At 38.9% G+C, this 18,452-nt stretch overlaps 4 protein-coding genes across 4 annotated transcripts; 2 read left to right on the forward strand and 2 right to left on the reverse strand.

Annotated features, from left to right (window-relative positions):
* Nucleotides 1-480: 480 nt before the first annotated feature.
* On the reverse strand, nt 481-5,181 carry LOC110044596 (40S small subunit processome assembly factor 1-like). Its single transcript, XM_020750154.2, has 8 exons — nt 5,074-5,181; nt 4,487-4,587; nt 3,743-3,783; nt 3,574-3,629; nt 2,816-2,886; nt 1,693-1,779; nt 1,113-1,171; nt 481-1,006 (listed from the first exon to the last, which is right to left on the reverse strand). The coding sequence occupies exons 2-8, from the start codon at nt 4,568-4,570 to the stop codon at nt 877-879; spliced, it is 528 nt and encodes a 175-aa protein (XP_020605813.1). The 5' UTR covers nt 4,571-4,587; nt 5,074-5,181; the 3' UTR covers nt 481-876.
* Nucleotides 5,182-5,559: 378 nt separating this feature from the next.
* On the forward strand, nt 5,560-7,361 carry LOC110044658 (uncharacterized). The gene is made up of 2 exons (XM_020750219.2): nt 5,560-6,309; nt 6,776-7,361. The coding sequence occupies exons 1-2, from the start codon at nt 5,980-5,982 to the stop codon at nt 6,890-6,892; spliced, it is 447 nt and encodes a 148-aa protein (XP_020605878.1). The 5' UTR covers nt 5,560-5,979; the 3' UTR covers nt 6,893-7,361.
* A 1,660-nt stretch (nt 7,362-9,021) lies between these two features.
* LOC110044607 (uncharacterized) lies at nt 9,022-12,767 on the forward strand. The gene is made up of 2 exons (XM_020750167.2): nt 9,022-9,400; nt 11,079-12,767. The coding sequence occupies exons 1-2, from the start codon at nt 9,083-9,085 to the stop codon at nt 11,715-11,717; spliced, it is 957 nt and encodes a 318-aa protein (XP_020605826.1). The 5' UTR covers nt 9,022-9,082; the 3' UTR covers nt 11,718-12,767.
* A 3,948-nt stretch (nt 12,768-16,715) lies between these two features.
* LOC110044608 (uncharacterized) lies at nt 16,716-18,250 on the reverse strand. The gene has a single exon (XM_020750168.2). It carries the CDS (start codon nt 18,094-18,096, stop codon nt 17,284-17,286), a length of 813 nt encoding a protein of 270 aa, XP_020605827.1. The 5' UTR covers nt 18,097-18,250; the 3' UTR covers nt 16,716-17,283.
* Nucleotides 18,251-18,452: the final 202 nt, after the last annotated feature.

Raw genomic sequence — 18,452 nt, forward strand, 5'->3', positions numbered from 1 at the left:
AGAATCTTGACAGAGGTCACAAGTGCAGACCGAATGTAGTGAGGTCTGTACACACAACCAAGGTCAAGATATTTAATAAGATGTTTATTACATGGCGCAAACAAGAACAATTTCATTCATTTAATAATGTAACTGGTTTGTACTGACATTTTGCTTGCGAACAGTGATGAGCTGAACTTAATTCTTCCAAAGTTTGCTTGTCCTCTTTACTTTTTTTCAGGCTTTTGGCACTTCAATAAATAAATATTGTTAGATGAAAATAGTCAATGATTTTGCATTCTAGTTTGCACCTTTTTCTCTGCAAAACATGACCGGTCTAGATGGGAAAATCTAGACTGCTTTCAATATCGATTTTAGTCTATCAAATTCATGAATTTGGTAGTTCCCAGTCCTTGTGAGACAGAGCCATATAATAATTTATAATAATGCACAACACATGTTACTGTGTGCTGTGGTCACCTCATGAATGCAAACAATTCATGCTGGTCTGAGTTGTTTTAATCTAACTCAAACTATTCCCAAGTACATATATCACAGTTGTCTCACATTAACATGTCTGTACCAAAGTGAGTATGAACTGGTCTCACAGATACAGAGTTCACTATGAACTAAAAAAAAAAACTCAAATAAATAGTTATAACGTAACATGTAAGTAAGCCAACATTGCTCAAAGTTTTGGCTTTGGATTGCTGCATGTGCTTCGTCAAACATCCCAAATGTCATTTTAAATTTCCGTTGTCGATATGCTGCCATGAGCTAACTGCTTTCTGGATGCCGGGTTAGTAATGATTTTCACCAAACTTCTCATTGGTAGCTTTTTTAGATGGTCCTTATCAATCATGTGGTTTCTTTAATCTCTGCAAGACCTTGATCCTGCTATCTTTTCTTGGTGGATGTAATCTTGTGCAGATCAGCTTTGGACAGGCGCTGTACACCAGCTTTGTACCTTCCAACAGAAGCTTGAAGGCCCTTTGATGAATTGTCCACCCACCGACCTATTGAAGCCCTGTTAGTAACAGACAAATGTGAACTGTAGTTGCATTTAATCTTTCTTGCCAGGCATCATTCACCCTGGAAGAACAAAATGGTAGAAACATGGCAACAGCACAAACCTTGTTGAAGCACTTTGCTTTTTATCTGTTTTCTTCTTGAAAATGCCCATAGCATGTTCCTATAATATATCAGGAAAAACTCATTTAATCACTTAAAATATAACAAAATGTATTTTAATTAGCAGTAAGTGGTTGATTTATTTCTTAATAATTTCAATTAATAAACTAATTACCGACAATCAATTTAACATTGGACATTTTCAATTCAGTCGAATGTATGTTAAGCATAATTATTAAGCCATTGTGGGATAGCAAAGTATCTGCTCTTTATAATTTAATGTTGGTTTGCCTGTGATGTCATGTGCACCATCAATGTTGGTTGGCATCAGTTGACTAAAGGGTTCTAATCAGTATTATTAGTTTCTCTTGTTTATTACTGCAGCATACATGTACATGCATAACTTACTGTCTCTGTTCTACTAGTAAGAGCAGTTTTCAATTGAGTGTCAAAAGTAATCAGGCATTTATTTTGGTTTTGGTTTGACTATGGTTTGAGATTGGCTGAGTTGTCAACTGGCAGGTTTTACAACATGTTAACACCACTCTATCAGGTTAGAGTAATGAAATGCAATACACTTACTCTTTCCCTTTGTTCTTTCTCTTTCTCCTTCCTCCTTTTTATTTGACGCATCAACATTGGGTAGGGCATTTTTTGGCCTTTTGGAGCCTAACAATTTTCATTGCATGCAGTCAATTTAATTACATTCAAGTATTTATAATCATAATATAAAAAAGGAAAACTTTGAATATAATAAGTTGTTCTAGAAAATACCCTAACAGTGATACCCCCATTTGGGTTTGAACTCACTCCCCACCCATCCCTCTAGAAATTCAAATTTTGGTCATGGTAAAGGTAGGTAAAGTCTGCATACTAGCCAAGTGACCCATCAGGCTGGCACTCATCTCCGGTTTCAGTAGCATGAAGCAACTAGGGACATTTCTACTCCCCCCTGATGGGTTGCTAGTTCATTGCAGGGTTACCCCCAAGCATTAAATTCACAGGTACCCATTTATAGCGGAGCACCAGCAGCCTGAAAGGCTGCCAAGCAGAACATCATAACTATAGGAAGACCACATGTATGCATAGAAATAGAAACCTTCATGGTCAACATGGCTAGCAGCATGGACTGCCGTGATGTGCACCCTACAACAAAAAATGATGACATCCTACAACATGGTGAGGTTGCACTACGAGGGTTAAATTATTGTAATCAGGAGCTCTGCTTGTAGGCCTGGCTAAATTTATGTATTAACACCTGGATGGAGAGAGGCATTATGAGAGTTAAGTGTCTTGCCCAAGAACACAGTACAATGTCCCCAGACAGGGCTCAAACCTGAATTCCTCGATCCAGAGGTGAGCACACTAATCATGAGGCCACCATATATGTCTCCACTGATTTGGTTCAAACTTCTGTTAAAAAGTTTGACTTTTGAGATCCCTCCTCCCCTTAGAATTTTCAGTAACCCTCCTTGGGGTGGGCATGGATATTTTCAGGAACTTCACATTATCATGTTATTATCATGATTATGATAATCTTGATTAATTCAAAATTAATGCATTTTTGAGAGTTGAAGAATCAACTCTTTAATCATTGTGCAATAATATGCTACCATCACCAACCCTGAATGGGAAAACTATGAGATGGTATTTGATCGATGTTATATATCAGAAATCTGGGGCATTCATTACATGTAAAACTTACTTTTCCCCCAAGTGACTGAGCTTTCCAGTCTTCATATTTTTTCTTTTCTTTTCTACTGAGTCCAGTGATTCCTGCAACAAATATGAGAGCAGACTGTGATTTCCACTTTGGAATACTCAAGCCAGGGGTATGACAATCAGTTAGTGCTCACAAATTTATGGATCAATGTTGTTGATGAACTGAGCAAAAGTTGCTAAGAACAATTTATGAAGACATGATTGATCACCTCAACTCAAGCAGTTGCGAAATTGAAGCCTGAAACAAATTCAGGCTTGAACAAGATTTAAACCCATGACCTCTAAGATACCGGTGCAGTGCTCTACCAACTGAGCTATCAAGCCAACTGGGAGCTGGTCACACTGGGAGTTTGTAATATACCCATAGAGAACGATATGATTATAAGTGTTACTTACATCTGTACAAACTGTAGTTTTAAGACTACTGAACAGTACATTGCCTGCCTGTCACAAACAATTTTCAGCAACTGGTATTTTTCCCCCTTCTTAACAATGATATAATTACAAAAGAATTATCATGATTATTTATACTGTAGCTTTGAAGTAATGTTATAAACTTAATATCAAATTATTCAATGTCAGTAAGTTAAGATATCAACCCTACAAACGTTTTCTGCACACTGATCAGCTGAAGTTAGCTACAAAACAACATGTCACTCAAATGAGTAAGTTATAAATGAACACTAATTAAAAGAAGTCATGTTTAACTTAGTTAAATGTTGAGAGAAAAAGACTTCTCACCAAATTCCTTAACTTCCCTTGCTATGGACTGAAATTCAAACTCATCAAGGTCTTGCCTGGGTTTAGAAAAAGGATACAATGAGTTTAAATTCTAAGACTTCTTACATGCACATATCACAGACAAATGTTTTTAAGGAACTGTGTAATGTAGAGAAGTTTCATGATCTACCTTGAAGATTTGTTTTTTTCATTTATCCATTTTCTTTTAACCTAATAAAAACATCAAGAGTTTTGTTAAGGTCATGATTCAAAAGTAAAAATTCACAGGTTGAATGTATGTTACTGTAGTTAAAACATGCACAACAGGAAGAGGCAGCGTGGCTGAGTGGTTAGGGTGCTGGACTCTCTGACCACTAAGCTGGAGTTGTTTCTCAGTTGACCCTTGTTCAACTCCTTAGTCATACGTATAAATAGCTGACTGGTCTGCCTCCCACCAGTTGGGATTTTTAAGCCTATTATGTTTATTTGAAATATTTCTCTTTTTCAGTTTAAGTGGCATGCCTGTGAACTAGCTAGGTGCAGCCAAGCACATTGACCACTAAATAAAAACATTTGAACATTTTGGTCTTGGGCCAATACAATACGTAAAGTGTTATCTCTTGTTACAATACCAAAAAAATGCAAATTAAATTTATTTTCAAGTGGAAAATTGATGGCCTCTCAAAAACAATAACTAAACAGATTAGTAGGGCTTAACCTAGTTTCCTTGCGTTGTGCAATCCCTCCCAAGTAAAAAGATATTTACCCAAGAAAACTGAACCTAGAAGTTGATTACCATCAATAATCCATGCCAGCAGCCAAGAACCAAAACTAAATCATTATCATACTTACTAATATTACTATAAATCGCATATTTTGTTAAATGTTTTAATACAACGTATTCTGATTTTCACATAATGAAGTCAGCACGCACCGGTGGCCATACAGCTTTCCTTCCTCTTCTCTGTTGGCCTGGTTCAACAAACTCTATTACTTTAGGTGGAGGACGACTGGCCATCTTTCCTCTCAAAGAACCTACATGTACAACAACAACAAAAAAGAACTCCAAATATGCTTCATTTTAGCACCTGAATTCACTAACGGACCATGATGTTTTTTTTGTTTGTTTGTTTTTGTACGTTTTTGTTTTGCATTCCAGAGTTGCCACAAAGTTATGAAGGAGGCAGCTTTTTTGTTAGAATATGCGACTGATTTTCCCATCTCTTTTGAAAGAATTAGACGAGTATCCATCAAATTTGACATCTCAGCTTTTCCCCTAAAATTGTGATCTTTGCTTTTGTTAGCTACTAAATATCAAGTGGAAAACACTAGCATTAGTCAGCATTGTAGCTTGCTAGCCAGCGGCTGCGACTGTCTCACACTCACAAACCGAACTACAACAAACCTCCTTCCTTGCTATTGAAAACACCAAAAGAAATTACATCGAATCGAATACATATCGAGACCACTGGCAGTTAAAACAAGTACTATATCGTATATATGTTCTGCAGCCATATTTACCTTCAGAACCCTAACTAGAAAAGAACACATGTTGGCAGCCATATTGGGTAGAAATGTTGCGGGAGTCTGGTGCGTAGTTTTTACGATCAGTGCCCATTCTCCAACCGGTTGAGTGGAGTTTGTAAGCAAATTGTAAAAAGGCGACAATTTTTTTTTTTTTTTTTTTTTTTTTTCAGGAGTGTGCGTTGTTAGGCTATTGTATGTTTTCAGTTCTTCTTCAGCGGCCGTTCTGCGTTGAAAATGCCTCCGCCAAGGGAAATTTGCAGTTTTGAAACATCTGTAAAAGTAGATTACAATTTATTAAACCTCTGGCATCAGCGAAACTAAGCATTTTAGTTTCAGTTTGTGTCGTATATTGCTGCGCAGAAAAAGAAATAACAGCGAATTGCTTACATCATTTATTATTTACTTTTAAGTTAATAACTTTTGCCGATCTTTTAATCTACTAGGTGTACTATGGCACACTGTTAATGGACTTAATGTGCTATTACTTTCTGATTGCTAATACAGACCAGTCCATTAAGTTTCTTTGTTATTCATATAGCACCGGGATTAAAACCTCGATTTTTGCAATACCACTGCCATTCTTATGTTTATTAAGTCAGTGACAAAAAGTTTATACTGAATTAGCATCTGTGTTTGAGCAAAGATCGAAGAATGACGACAGGAAATTGTTACCATTCGGAACAAATAACTGATATGTTCAATTCGTTATTCATCCGTTCCAGCTTTTAAAAGAACTTAAGAGTTAATTTTGTCAGAATTTTCGATTTCTAATTTCTAAATTTAAAACAGGATGTGAGATAACAACAACAAAAAATCAATTGCCCGCGTGAAAACAAAAATAATGGTCATTTCACATGAGACGCTCTGACTACACTCCTCCTCAATACTCCAGCTGAGGAAATGGGCTCAAAAAGTAGTCTTCTCTTTTTTCTTCTGTTTACGTACAACTCCATTGGTAAGCAAGATTTTTGCTCCGATTCCACTGAATCTTTTGGAACTCCATTTCAAAACCGCGCTTTGGTCGGTTACATAATCAAGTCGTTGGTAACTCGGGGAATTCTTTCCTGTAATCACAAATGTTTATCTCTCTCCTCGTGTTCGTCTTACAACTATCAAGCGTCAGCCACACAAGGTGGCGTTTGTGAGTTAAATGGTGGAAAGAGAAATATTCACCAAAACCTGGTGAAAAGACATGGATTTGTTTTTGTTCTCGTGCGACGGAAAGTCAAGGTAACTGGTATTTTATATTTTAAAACTATGGCATCAGTTCCTCTAATTCTTCTCCATAAACCTGCAAAACTGAAAAAGGACCTCCACCGAATGATCTTCCTCCAATACGGACCTCAAGCTAGTTCAATAATATATACATATATCGAAATCGCAAAAAGCATCTGCAGAAATTGACATGAACCCATAATTAATTTATTCATTGATACGAGACTGTCATCCTTTGGCACTATATCATTCATAAAAGCTGCCGTCTAAGCAGAGACTAGAAAACAGTTTATAGGCACAATTTGCAGTTTGGTACGTGTTTAATTACAAGGACAGTTCATTCAGTTTAAGATCACCTTCAGTAAACTTTGCCACGATCTTAACGTAACTTGAAATTAATAGACACCAAACTTGTCCCTCACGAGCAATTCCAGTTCACCTAACATTAATTTCCTAATTTTGTTCACTCTGTTTTGTTTAGATCACCCAAGCTGGAATCTGCCGAGAAGTCTTGCAACTGGGAACGAATCAAGCAACACAATGGTTCCCAACTGGGAATATTATGGACTATGTCCTGGACGCATTAAAAAGCTTTTAGACATGCTGAGCGGGACGATAGAGAATACGCAGTTACGTGGCTCCAACAGCAGAGTTTAATTCAATAACATAACCAGAATGTGTCCGACCACCGGCGTCGTAACCGAAGAACAATTTAAAAAACACCTGTATTTATGCTAGACTCTAAACAAATGATCTAACATTTTGTTTAGAAATCCTTAACCCCTACTGGCTGCCAATGAGCTCATTGTTGTTCTAGGCCATTTCATCAAAGGCAAGTCAGTTATTCTGCTCGTAAATATTTACTACTTACAACTTCAAGCCAGTTCTCACCACTGTAGTACAAGGTGATGCACAATAATACAGATAGACATGTGGTTACCATGACTATTGGACTTTAACTTAGCTGCCAACTGTTGGCTTTCTTATGGTTACGAATATCGGCAAATTCTCCCCTAACGTGCTCCGTATCCTGGCACCGCTGTAGCTTAAATAAATCATTGCTCTATGCATAGTTAATAGAGAGGAATGATTATGAAGCCTGGCAAACATTAAAAACAAAGATGCCAAGATTTATAGTAGAAGGTCAAGATCGTGCACAGTCTTTTGTTTTACATTCATACACTATGCATGAACTAAGTACGCCACCAAAACGTTTTTATTGGTTAGTTCTTCATTCCAGAGTTAACTATTGTGTTTTGTGCACGGTCAAGGCCAAAATCGCGAACAAAAACATACAACAAAGAACTTTGTCGGGTTTCTTAACCATTCCCCTCTAACAACCATTTTCGTCAAAATTTTTCTCTCGAAGTGAACGAGTGTACGTTTTCTAACTCTGATTTTGCGTAGCAACAAAGTTATCTGAACGTTTTTTGACGAAAAGAACAGCATTGCGTTAAGCCCGTATGGACTGTATATAATTGGATATCACGGGCAGGAGTGTGTCAACACACATAAAAGAAAAAACTATAAAAAGATCTGTCAAGAAGAAGACTGTGAAAAGATCTGAATGATCTGGAAAACGAAGTTTCAGTTTTGCGTCAGTTCTCCGTTTGAGATAAACACTTATAATTATATCTGGCCGTGTGAAAACAAGTAGATTTGTTTCTTCATGAACCATACCCGAAGGGTAAGTTCTTGTTAAGTTATGCGTATCTGGGAGTCAAGCTGTTAAAGACAAAGCAAACTTAAATTAAAGCTTCGTGCATTTCTAAAGATTTCAATAAATAAATTCTTATCGTTTTTGGCTTTTAGAGCCAGCCGAAGCAGAATAGTTTAGTCGCAACCAAGACAATAGAGTGTTTCTTTTCAGTTGGCGGGGGGGGGGGGGGGGGGGTGGATCAAATCCTCTTTTAGAATGACTTGCGCAGTGGGAAACAAAATTCACGGTCTTGGGACCAGCTAAAATAAGTGCTTCAATATTCCGGAATTGAATGTGGTGTTTCTGTTTCTGCGTTATGTGCTAAATTGATACAGCGTATCGCTTGCAGTTTCTGAAGGGGAATAAAGTTTGTCAATAGTATATCGCCACTTTGACATTTCGAGTTGAGCGTTTCAGGCATGGAACAGTTAAAAAAAAACTCTGCCTTTCTATCCATATGCCCCACAATGATAGGAAATTATTACATGAAACCGAAAACAAGGCTTAATTTTAGACAAATAATACTCCATATAAATTACCTTCAGTTTCAAATTAAATGCTCTTGCTTTTTGAAAGGGCAATTCATTATTTACTTGAGCTTTACACCCCAATGAGTTATGGATCTTTCTAGTAGACTCTGTTATATTTTCTTCACACGCTGTTGTTTATTTTGCAAGACAGAGGAAACTTCACATTATTGTCTTCTGCAATAAACAGATACTGTTCAAATGTTACAAACTTTGCGCCCTTTGTAATGGCGCGTCATTCAGGACAGCCAATGATACTAGTTAATGAAAATTCTCTTCGCGTTAGTTACTAAACACTAGTTATGATTCGCCTTCTCTAAATTGCTCACTGTAAAGCTTATTTCGAAACTCGTGACGTAAAGAAGCTTTGTTTTATTTATCGAGATCAGTGTCAAGCGCAAATAAGATTGTTTATCCCAGTCAGGGTGTTTTTATTGTAATAAAGTGTAGTCTATCCCATTTCCGTTATTGTAAAACAAAACGAATTCATTTTTTTTGACATCTGCCTCGTTTGTTTTGTTTCCACTAAAGAGATCGGTTTTCGTTGGGAGATGGCTCTAATATGAAGATCGAAGTGCTTTTTTTACTTCTTGTCACTGGTGCTTGCTTCTGCGACAAGGATTTCTGCCGAGAAACCACAAGCTCGATTTGGTACGATCACGCTTTGATCGGCCATGTAATCAAGTCATTATTAACCCGTGGAATTTTCGCCTGTGCTCACAAGTGTTTGTCCCTCACCGGGTGTTCATCTTACAACTACGAAACTTCAGCGCCACAAGATTACAGCGTTTGTGAGTTAAATGGTGGAGGCGAAAGTGATTATCCAGCCATCACTGGAAAACATGGCTTTGCCTTCGCTCAAGTGCGAAAAACAACAAAAGTAAGGATAATGGTAATTAACATAACTTTCGAATGAAAGATCATTTTGGATTAACTATTTTCACTCGGCGGTTTCAAAAATCAAATATACACTGCAAGACTTTTATAATCGTGTACATTATTTGCAATCGCATGATGAATGTTTAAGCCATCGCTTCAGTTTTGCCGGGTTGACTGTGACAAATTTACGTCAGTGACTATCAAAAATCGTTCATGTCTTTATATCTTTATAAATGATAAATGTGCTGTCGAGTTTTTAGACATCGTACAGTCAGAAACACATTTTCTAACCGTCACTATTAATGTTATGGTTATTTTTTTTTAATACAAAAAACGAAACGACGAGAAAACGCCGACCTTTTAAGCTAATCTTGTCAGTTGTTTTAAGAGCTTTTACACCGCCGTGGTTTATTCATTTTCAACTGTCTATTCCTCGATATTGTATTACAAACAATTACGTTAACTATTTTAGCAGATTGGAGAAGAAAATGCCTCTATATTTTCTAGGTTCTATTAGACAATTGATTTTAAAGCTGAAGACAAGTTCAAATAATGCATGGCTGTGACAGATTTAAGACGGCAAAGAAAAAGGTACAACACTTTTGTCAAGGTCACCGTCGACAGCTCTTTGTATAAACGCCAGTTTCGTGCAAGGCAACATGTACGTGTTACCATTTTCATGTGCCATCTGTTTGAATCCAAAACAGTTTTTGGCCGTACGAAGATTGCAAAGCCATTTTTGAGACCAGCGTCTTTGCCATAGCCTGCGAGAGCATCCGGTTTTTTCGGCTTTCGTTTCACGAGTCGAGAACAAACTTTAATCTCCTAGTAATGTCTTTTTTTTCTCGGCGCGTTGAGGGTGGTCCTTTTTAACTGCGGATTTAGAGCTGTTGCTAAGGGATTGCTGAAGGCGATATTTAGAGAAAAGCTATTCTGGAGTGTTTTGCAGTGCCAAATGGTGAATTTTATATGAGGGAACATTTGCTTTTAAAAAAATAATGATTTCGCGTGCGTAACTAGTGCCAGTCCCAAGCCGCGCCGTTACAACCTTAAACCCCTAAAACTTGAAAGAAAAGAGGAAGAGTTCCGATTTTTCTTATGAGCCAGAAACAACTTAGCCTTCTTTAAAACCGTACGTATGGAGTTACCGTTTACATGTAAAAGAGGAAAGCTACTGTAGAGAGTCTGTTAATACGGGGTTTATTACCTCATAACTTGTTTCATAAAACCCATACGTAGCATTAAGCACCTGGACGTTCTTAATCTATTGACACTGATTTAAATTTTCAGATTTAAATGGCTGTTAAGTTTTAGGGTTTTTTTCTATTCTGGTCACGTGGCTGATCAAATATGGCCGTGATTTGAAACGTTCGCAGGAGTCTTCAATGGAACTAACCTGTGCAAATGGCTTATAGACCTTATGAGGTCTGGTTTTTAAAATATGACGGTTGGAAACCTTCCTTAGCAACGAATTCGTGATCAATTGGTAGCTAAGAACGACCCCCCTTAAACAAGAACCGAAATTACTAGATATTCTCGCAGCCTAACTCAGTTCGCCCTTGACTTGGGAAATTCTAGAAAGCGATCTCAATGATTAAAATTGTATTGTTTCGTTTGAATTTTAATGCACTTCCTTCTACACGTAACGTACTCAAACACAAGTTTTCTTTCTATTGCAGAGTTGTTTAGAGGCTTGGGAAAATGGTGCGCGGGCATCGGGTTTCTATTGTATCCAAGCCAACGATGGTCATTTCCACAAACTGTACTGCGACCTGGCCTCCGAACCCGGTTGGGCCTGGACATTGGTGATGTCCCAGACATTGGGCAACAGAAACGAACAATTTGCACAAAAAGGCTTTCTTACGGACTCGCCGAGGAATGCAGAGTTTCCAAACTGGGAAGCTTATAGACTCTCTCTAAGCAGAATGGTGGAACTGAAGTCTAACTCAACCCATTGGCGAGTGACTTGCAGTTTTCCATCATTCGGTGTCGACTACAGAGACTACGTACGTGCTGAATTTGAGCAGTTTGATCTTCTCACCTTCAGGGCAAACAGGCATTGCAAACTGGTGGAGTACATGGATGTTCGGGGACATGTCTGCCAACAATGCACCGCGGCCTGGGGGCAGGATAAAAGTGACTTTTTAACCCATCGCAGTGATGTTAATCACAGCTGTACCCGCGGGCAAACTCCGAATCACGTTAAAGGAGAGCAAGCGTTCGGTCGGTACAGGAAGGGGCGAAATCCCAAGTTCCGATGCACGTCGGGGGATTCCGCTGTGACTAGTTATTGGTTTGGTAGCAGATTAAAGTCCTAGCTAGGTCATGTCCACAGTTATGCAGCAGTTTCGGTAGAAAACTGGTTATTATTCGGTTGGATTCCGAGTCGTGAGATCCCTGTTCAAGTCCCCGCACAGTCACTTTAATTACTCTCCTAGTGCCTCTTTTGACTAAGTTCATAAAGATATTCAGTTTTTGGTGATTTTTGTAAACGTAATGCGAGAACAGAAGCATACTTTGAAGTGCTGTCTTCTCAAGTCATTATCTGACTACTTGGAAGGTATTATTTGTCGTACGGGACAAAGTTATTGGCGGAGCGATAAATCAGAATTTTGATGAGGAGTTAGGCTTCGTCCAGTCGGTATACCAGAGAAATCTGAAAATGCCGCTTTATTCCTACGGTTAGGCCTATTGTCCACACTAAGACTCTGTGTCCTCAGCTTCTCGAAAACGATCTTCAAAGCGGAGGAATTTGAAAACGCCAGCTTTGCGTTTTAGCGTTGACGGAAAACGTTTTGAAAAGGAAGCTTTTCGAAAACGATGATGTCACGAAAATCCTATGAAAATGCTGTGTAGACTAGTAGACAGAAAAAATTTGATGCGCTTCCAGAGCGAAAACGCGGTTTTCAAATTCCTTCGGCGTCAGTGGTGTGGACGGGGCGTTTATCAGTACGCTCGGCCCGTGAAGTTTCTCAGGCCTCCATTTCCATATCTTTGGAACTTGAACGGTATTTAAACATTTTCACCTTGAGCGTCACATGAACAGACTCATCCCTCCCTGGGCTGATATCAAGACTTAAGTGTTTCCGTTCCCATACAGATCACGCATGTATCGGGCGTCGTTTACACAGGAGTCGAGTCCCCGATCAAGGCTCTTGCCGTACCTGTAAGCTCCGTAAAGCCACACAGTAGGATAATAGGACGTCATTTTTTATTAGCTCCCCTGGTTTGCCAAGAAGGCAGACATTGACATATGTGCGTCAGGGTATCTGACATGCCTGGTTAGCCACTTGAAATAAGTTATCATTATATGTGATCATGAAATTATAAGCCGGAATTTGAATAAATTTGTCTTAACTAAAGCGGAACCTTCGAATATCGTCAATATCTCGCTCTCGCCGACGGCAGAAGGTAACGTTTAGCATGTTTAAAACAAACAAACAGTCATACTATAGCGAGCTTTCTACACTCTTATTATATCACTGAACGAAATTAATTTGATGTTCCAAGAAGACAATTACACGGCTTTAAATTCATAAACAGACAACAACATCAAGGTTCAATTAAAATCTGGCACGAACACATATATATTTTTTTAGAATTTCAATTTATCCGATATTTGCTGTTTTATGGCACGATCAGACCATGAGAGAAAAACTTCGTTGGAATCAGTTCACCAGTGTTGTAGTTTTGTTTGATTCACTACCAGGGCAACCATGCAGCGATTGCAGAACAATTAAACCCCGGGGTAGGGTGGGATACTCCCAAAAAAGTTAGGTGGGGGTGTGCAGCCCAATTCCCAAAACTCCTACCCTATTTATGACCAAATCTGCGATTTTTGCTACCCTATTTATCCTCCTTTTCATAGAACTGAGCTCTTAAAGAGACATTTGAAACCTTCGGGCAGCTAAACGGGAAGATAATTAAAAGAACCTAATATGATGGTGCGTGGGGCAAAAATATCAAGCTTCTGATATCGAGAATACATGGATGGTTTTCTTTTTTCGCAAAACATAGAAAAAACGTTCGAGAGAGTGAACCTTTAAAAGACAAATGGGGGCACAGAACGTCCAAGATCGTTAAGTAGGAGTGGTCTTCTCAGATGTGGGGTGTAAACTATGACTTCATAGTAAACTGCGTGCGCCACAATTAGCGCGAAGATCTTTCACGTGCGCGAGGTGTGATGCAACACGAAAGAAGGTTCAGAGGATCGATCGTCCAGAGATGAAGGCGAAGTATTTCATCTCGCGTCTTGTCTCATGACCTATGCGTGACGGCCCCGTGATCATGACGGTCAAGAAGGACGGGTCCGTGGCCATGACGCGTGCTTGACCGTCACGTATTTAACCAACTTATTCACCAATAAAGCAGAATATCTACCTCACACCACCAGTTTAAATACAAATAAAAAATAATAAATAAATGAAATCTAGAAAGTTATTAAGTAAAGTATAAGATAAATAAATGAAGATAAAAATTTTACAAGAAACAATCCAAATACAACTCTTGTTTTTTCAAACCTCCCGCTAACTCGAACCCATTAGACGTTGATTCCCGTAGCCTCGCTGTAATTTAATCCCCGGTTTTTCAAAGTAATTTTATTTTCTCGATTCCAGCGTAAATTAACACCACTCGCCACGTTCAATAAAAACCCCCCTATTCTCGATATTCACTATGTTACAAGGAAGCTTATTCCATTGTCTAATTGTATACAGTACTATAGAGGGCCCGGGTGGGGGTGGGGTGAGTGAGTGATAGACCCATTTGTTGCCGAGGGTTTGAAATCCTGTCCCTGTTTAGGACCTAAATACTCAAAAATCTCTACCCCATGTAGTACTACGCTCTCTATTTTTTAGACCCTGTTTAGGACAAGTGATGAAGATGCAAACCGGGGCATAGTGGTCTTTCGTAAGATATAGCAAAATGAAAGACAGCTCTAATGAGACAAACATGACGTAATTAAGAAAACAAGGAATATGGGTGTGAACAAGACAAAAAAACATGTTACCTTGCAAACTGTTTCTTTTTCTCAATGGCATGCAAAACATAGAGGATTATTACATGGCCGATTGAGATACCAAATTTATCCTCAAGTATTGAAAAATATTTCATGTGTGAGCACAGTGAAGGAGTGAAATATTTTTCAACACAAGGGAAATTTCATATCTCCATGCGACCACATAATTTTCTAGTTATTATACAAACACCTATGAAATGCCAAACCTGTTCACTTTAATAAGGTGTGATTTATTATGTAACCATAGCAATGGTGATCTTTTCGTGTGTGAAGACAAGATTTTATTTTGCATAAAAGTTCACCTGAGAACCTCAAGGGCCACCATGTTCACACTTTGGCTGACAATTAACAGCCCAAAATGCGTCCACCTCACTCATCACTAATCAATTTTTTTCCAATTCGTGTCTAGCAGGGCTTAGAAGTCTATGAGTAGTCGGTTTTTGTTCCTGAAATCCCTATGTGAATTAGGGAAACAAACGTTGCTTGCTCGCATGCTCTAGAAACCTAACTTCTCACAGGCCAGGAAAAGAAAGAGACTGCTTGCAGTCTACGCAGGTCTGCAACCTGGCTACATCCATGGTTAAATTCTCTACCTAGGTATTTAGAAGCGTCCAACTTTTGCCCTTCAAAAAAGAAAATCAACAAAAACAAACAAAAAACAGACTGAGGCAAGTGCCCCAGTTTGCCTCATACTGGCTACAGCCATCTAGTTGTTCTTATGCAGTATTTTGGTTTCACATTTCAAATTTTAACATTTAGTTTACTAACCAGGGTGCTAATGATTGGGCCCACAATATGCCCCTTGCAGGTGAGAATTAAAATGAAAGAGCTGATTCTTTTATAACAGAACTCATTTATACAGGCATTTGAAATTACCGTAACTTAACAAAGCCATGATTGCAATTCTCAGTTACTCCATCTTTTGCTGGTACATGCCTTTATGATTTAATCATCACCCATCGTTTGAGGATCAATAAAAATATGGTAATTGAGGGCCAGGGAAAATTATTGTGTTGACATTAGAGGTTGATGTCCCAGCTCAAGTGGATGGATGTCATCTCCTTAACTCAAAAATAATAAATTATGCAGTTTACATGGTTTAAGTTTTTAAATCCTGGTTTTTCAGTGAAGATTCAGGAGGGGATGAGATCACACTGTGACAAAATTTTAAAATGCTCTGATTAAGGAAGAAAAAAAGCAGAGAAAACTAAACAAAGCAAACAGTGGAAAGAATATTTTAAATAACAATTGCTGTGCCCAAATTTGGCAGCCACAAAGATGTCTCATAAGTTTCCATAAAAAAGTTGTACACTTAAAGCTTAACGAGTGGCAACTATTGCCATTTAATGGGAGCTTACTTGTCATGCAAAACGTTCCTTGACAAAAAGGTGAGAATCACTTGGCAACATCACTCACGCATAACTAAATACAGATTTTAAGAAACTTGAGACAAAATTCAATTTAACTGAATTGAATTGAAAAACCTAAAGACGAAGCGACGCGCTTAGAAATTGTAACGTTGCATTGCAACTAAGAAATTAAAAGCATTTTATTTACAAAATGTAAGTGTTGAAAATTTGAACGATCAAGCACATGCAACTCAGCCAAATAAATGCTAAAATCGAATTAAAGGTTTTTTAAAGATGCAGTTTTTGCCGACATTAAAATTTATCTAAGACTTTGGCGAAGATCCGGGTTTACAATGTCCGTATTTCTGGCATTAGAATCTCTAAGAAAAGTTCCTAAATTTCGCGGACAGAAGCGGTAATGGAGAGTCGAAGAAGTAAACAAGGCTACCAATTATTCCTAGTTTCAGTCGCTTTAATAATAAAGAGCGCTCGATTGCTGCCAATAAAAGCGGACAATGGTTGGAAAGCCAACTTACTGCTTGTAGCCAAGTGACGTTTTGTGACTAATAACCCATTCGAGTGCCATATGTTGCAAATTTTCACCTCGCGGGAGATGCGCAAAGAATGAACAAGTTTGCCCAAGCAATTACAGGATGCACATGAACGGCGAGCCTATCGGATAGAGAAAGTATGCCAATATTATGCATCACGCCAACGGTAAATCAACTTAATAAAATCACGAACGCCTGCCAAACGGCGACCAAAATAATGCTTACATCCACAATACTGAGTACATCAGAGGCGTAGCGAAACTGAAAATAACTTGTTTGAGTTGGTCTCGGATCAGTGAACATCTGCCACGGTTCCATCCTCTATAAATATTTTGATCATAAGTCTGCAACAGTTGGCTAAAATCCGTCTACAGACTGCGACCAATCAATCCATATTCATTGAGTGGAAAAAGCTATTTATTGCAAATATTTTAAAGAATGGATATGGCCTACTCTTGCTAGGACGTGGTCCTTAAATCTTTGCTATAAACAAGCTTCTCAGCTCAAAGCAGCAAGAATTTAAGATGGACGAGAACATCTGTACTGTACAATTACAGATACCGGAGAAATCACATTTCGGCAATAAACAAAGCGATGACTTCTCGAACTCACCGCAAAAATCTACACAAGGCTACACGAACATTTAATAATAAACCATCTTTTTTTTTTTTTTGAATACTGCCCTCAATCGCTTAACTCGTGCCATGCCAGATAATACAAAATTTGTGCTCATGTCAAACTAGCTCTACAAACTTCATTTCAAAAAATATCGATTTATATATATTCCAGAGACAAACTGTTTTGCTTTTCCTAGGGCGGTTTCTAAAGTCCACGCACGAAGAGATGAATACTGTCTAGTTTACATACATCACCGCATTCGATTCCATCCAGGAAACTTTTCCAATAACTCTCTCCCAAGTTACGTTGGATTCTTCGCCTTAGAAACTCACCGTCGAAAATCGCCAGATCACAGTTGCTGGAATTTCTTGTATTTATCATCCCAGCTTTCAGCTTTTTGCTGTTTGATCGTGCTCCGAAGAGGTTTGGCCGTTGGCTTGGGCAAAGGAGCGTGTTGTACCGGAGCAGGGGTTAGCGCAGGAGCCGGAGTCGGTTCTGGAACGGGTGCTGGCGGATGATCATCAGTGCCGTTGTGAGCTGGCGTAGGCGCTGGTCCGTCTTCTTCATTCTTCAGAACCTCATTAAGTTGTTTAACTTCCTCGGGTGTCGTTGCTTCGTTCGCCAAATCGGCTTCTCCATCGGCGTCGACTTCGTTCTTAACCTCCTCGGTGGTGTTTTCGCTCGCCTCGATTGTGGGCGGAGGTGTCGTTTCCACTACGTTTGACTCTTGTACTTCGGGAACCGATTCATCGACCGCAGCAACTTGTTGAGGAGCCTCGGGTACGCTCGGTGCTTGCTTGGGCTGATAAACAGTCATAAGATTACACATATCAGCAGTGATGGGTCGTCCTTCTTGTTTCAAATACGCCTCAGTGATGTGGTCGATCACAAGCATAGACACTTCTTTGTCGTTCATTTTGATCTTCTTTACAACATCGCTATGCGACATTTTCTCCACGTTCACACTATTCACCTCGACTACTTTATCACCGACTCGAAGGCCAGCTTTCTGGGCCTCGCTGCCATCGTCAACGGCGCTTATCGTTTGCCCTGCTTGAACGTTTCGTTCACCATGGAGGTTGAAACCGTAACCTCCTGGGCCACGCTTCATTACAACCAGTCGCGGAGCCGATACGGTGTCAGCGTCAAATTCTGTAGTCATCTTATGTTCTGATTTGTCAGGAATAAGTCGCAAAAGAATATGATGCTCACAGATGAATTAACTATCGCACACCGATGATAAAATTTGTTGCGTCTTCCCCTGTTACGAGTTGCTAACTCAAGCAATTCAAGTAATTTAATGCGGAGGGAATAAATTACAGCCTGCATTCCATATATGGTGTCCCCACCCAAGTCAGAACTTTCCACATCTTCCGATCGAACGCGGAGAAAATTTCACTGTTTGGACCGAGAATGATAAAAAAAACTTTCCTCTTAGGTTAATTAAAAATCTTTCAGCAAGAAATACACGAGGAAGATTCCAAATTAAAGTCGATGCTCTGTGAAATATTCCACTGC

The sequence above is a fragment of the Orbicella faveolata genome, unplaced genomic scaffold, assembly GCF_042242905.1.
Source record: "Orbicella faveolata isolate gen_17 unplaced genomic scaffold, um_ofav_v1 contig_46, whole genome shotgun sequence".
Classification (NCBI taxonomy): Eukaryota; Metazoa; Cnidaria; class Anthozoa; order Scleractinia; family Merulinidae; genus Orbicella; species Orbicella faveolata.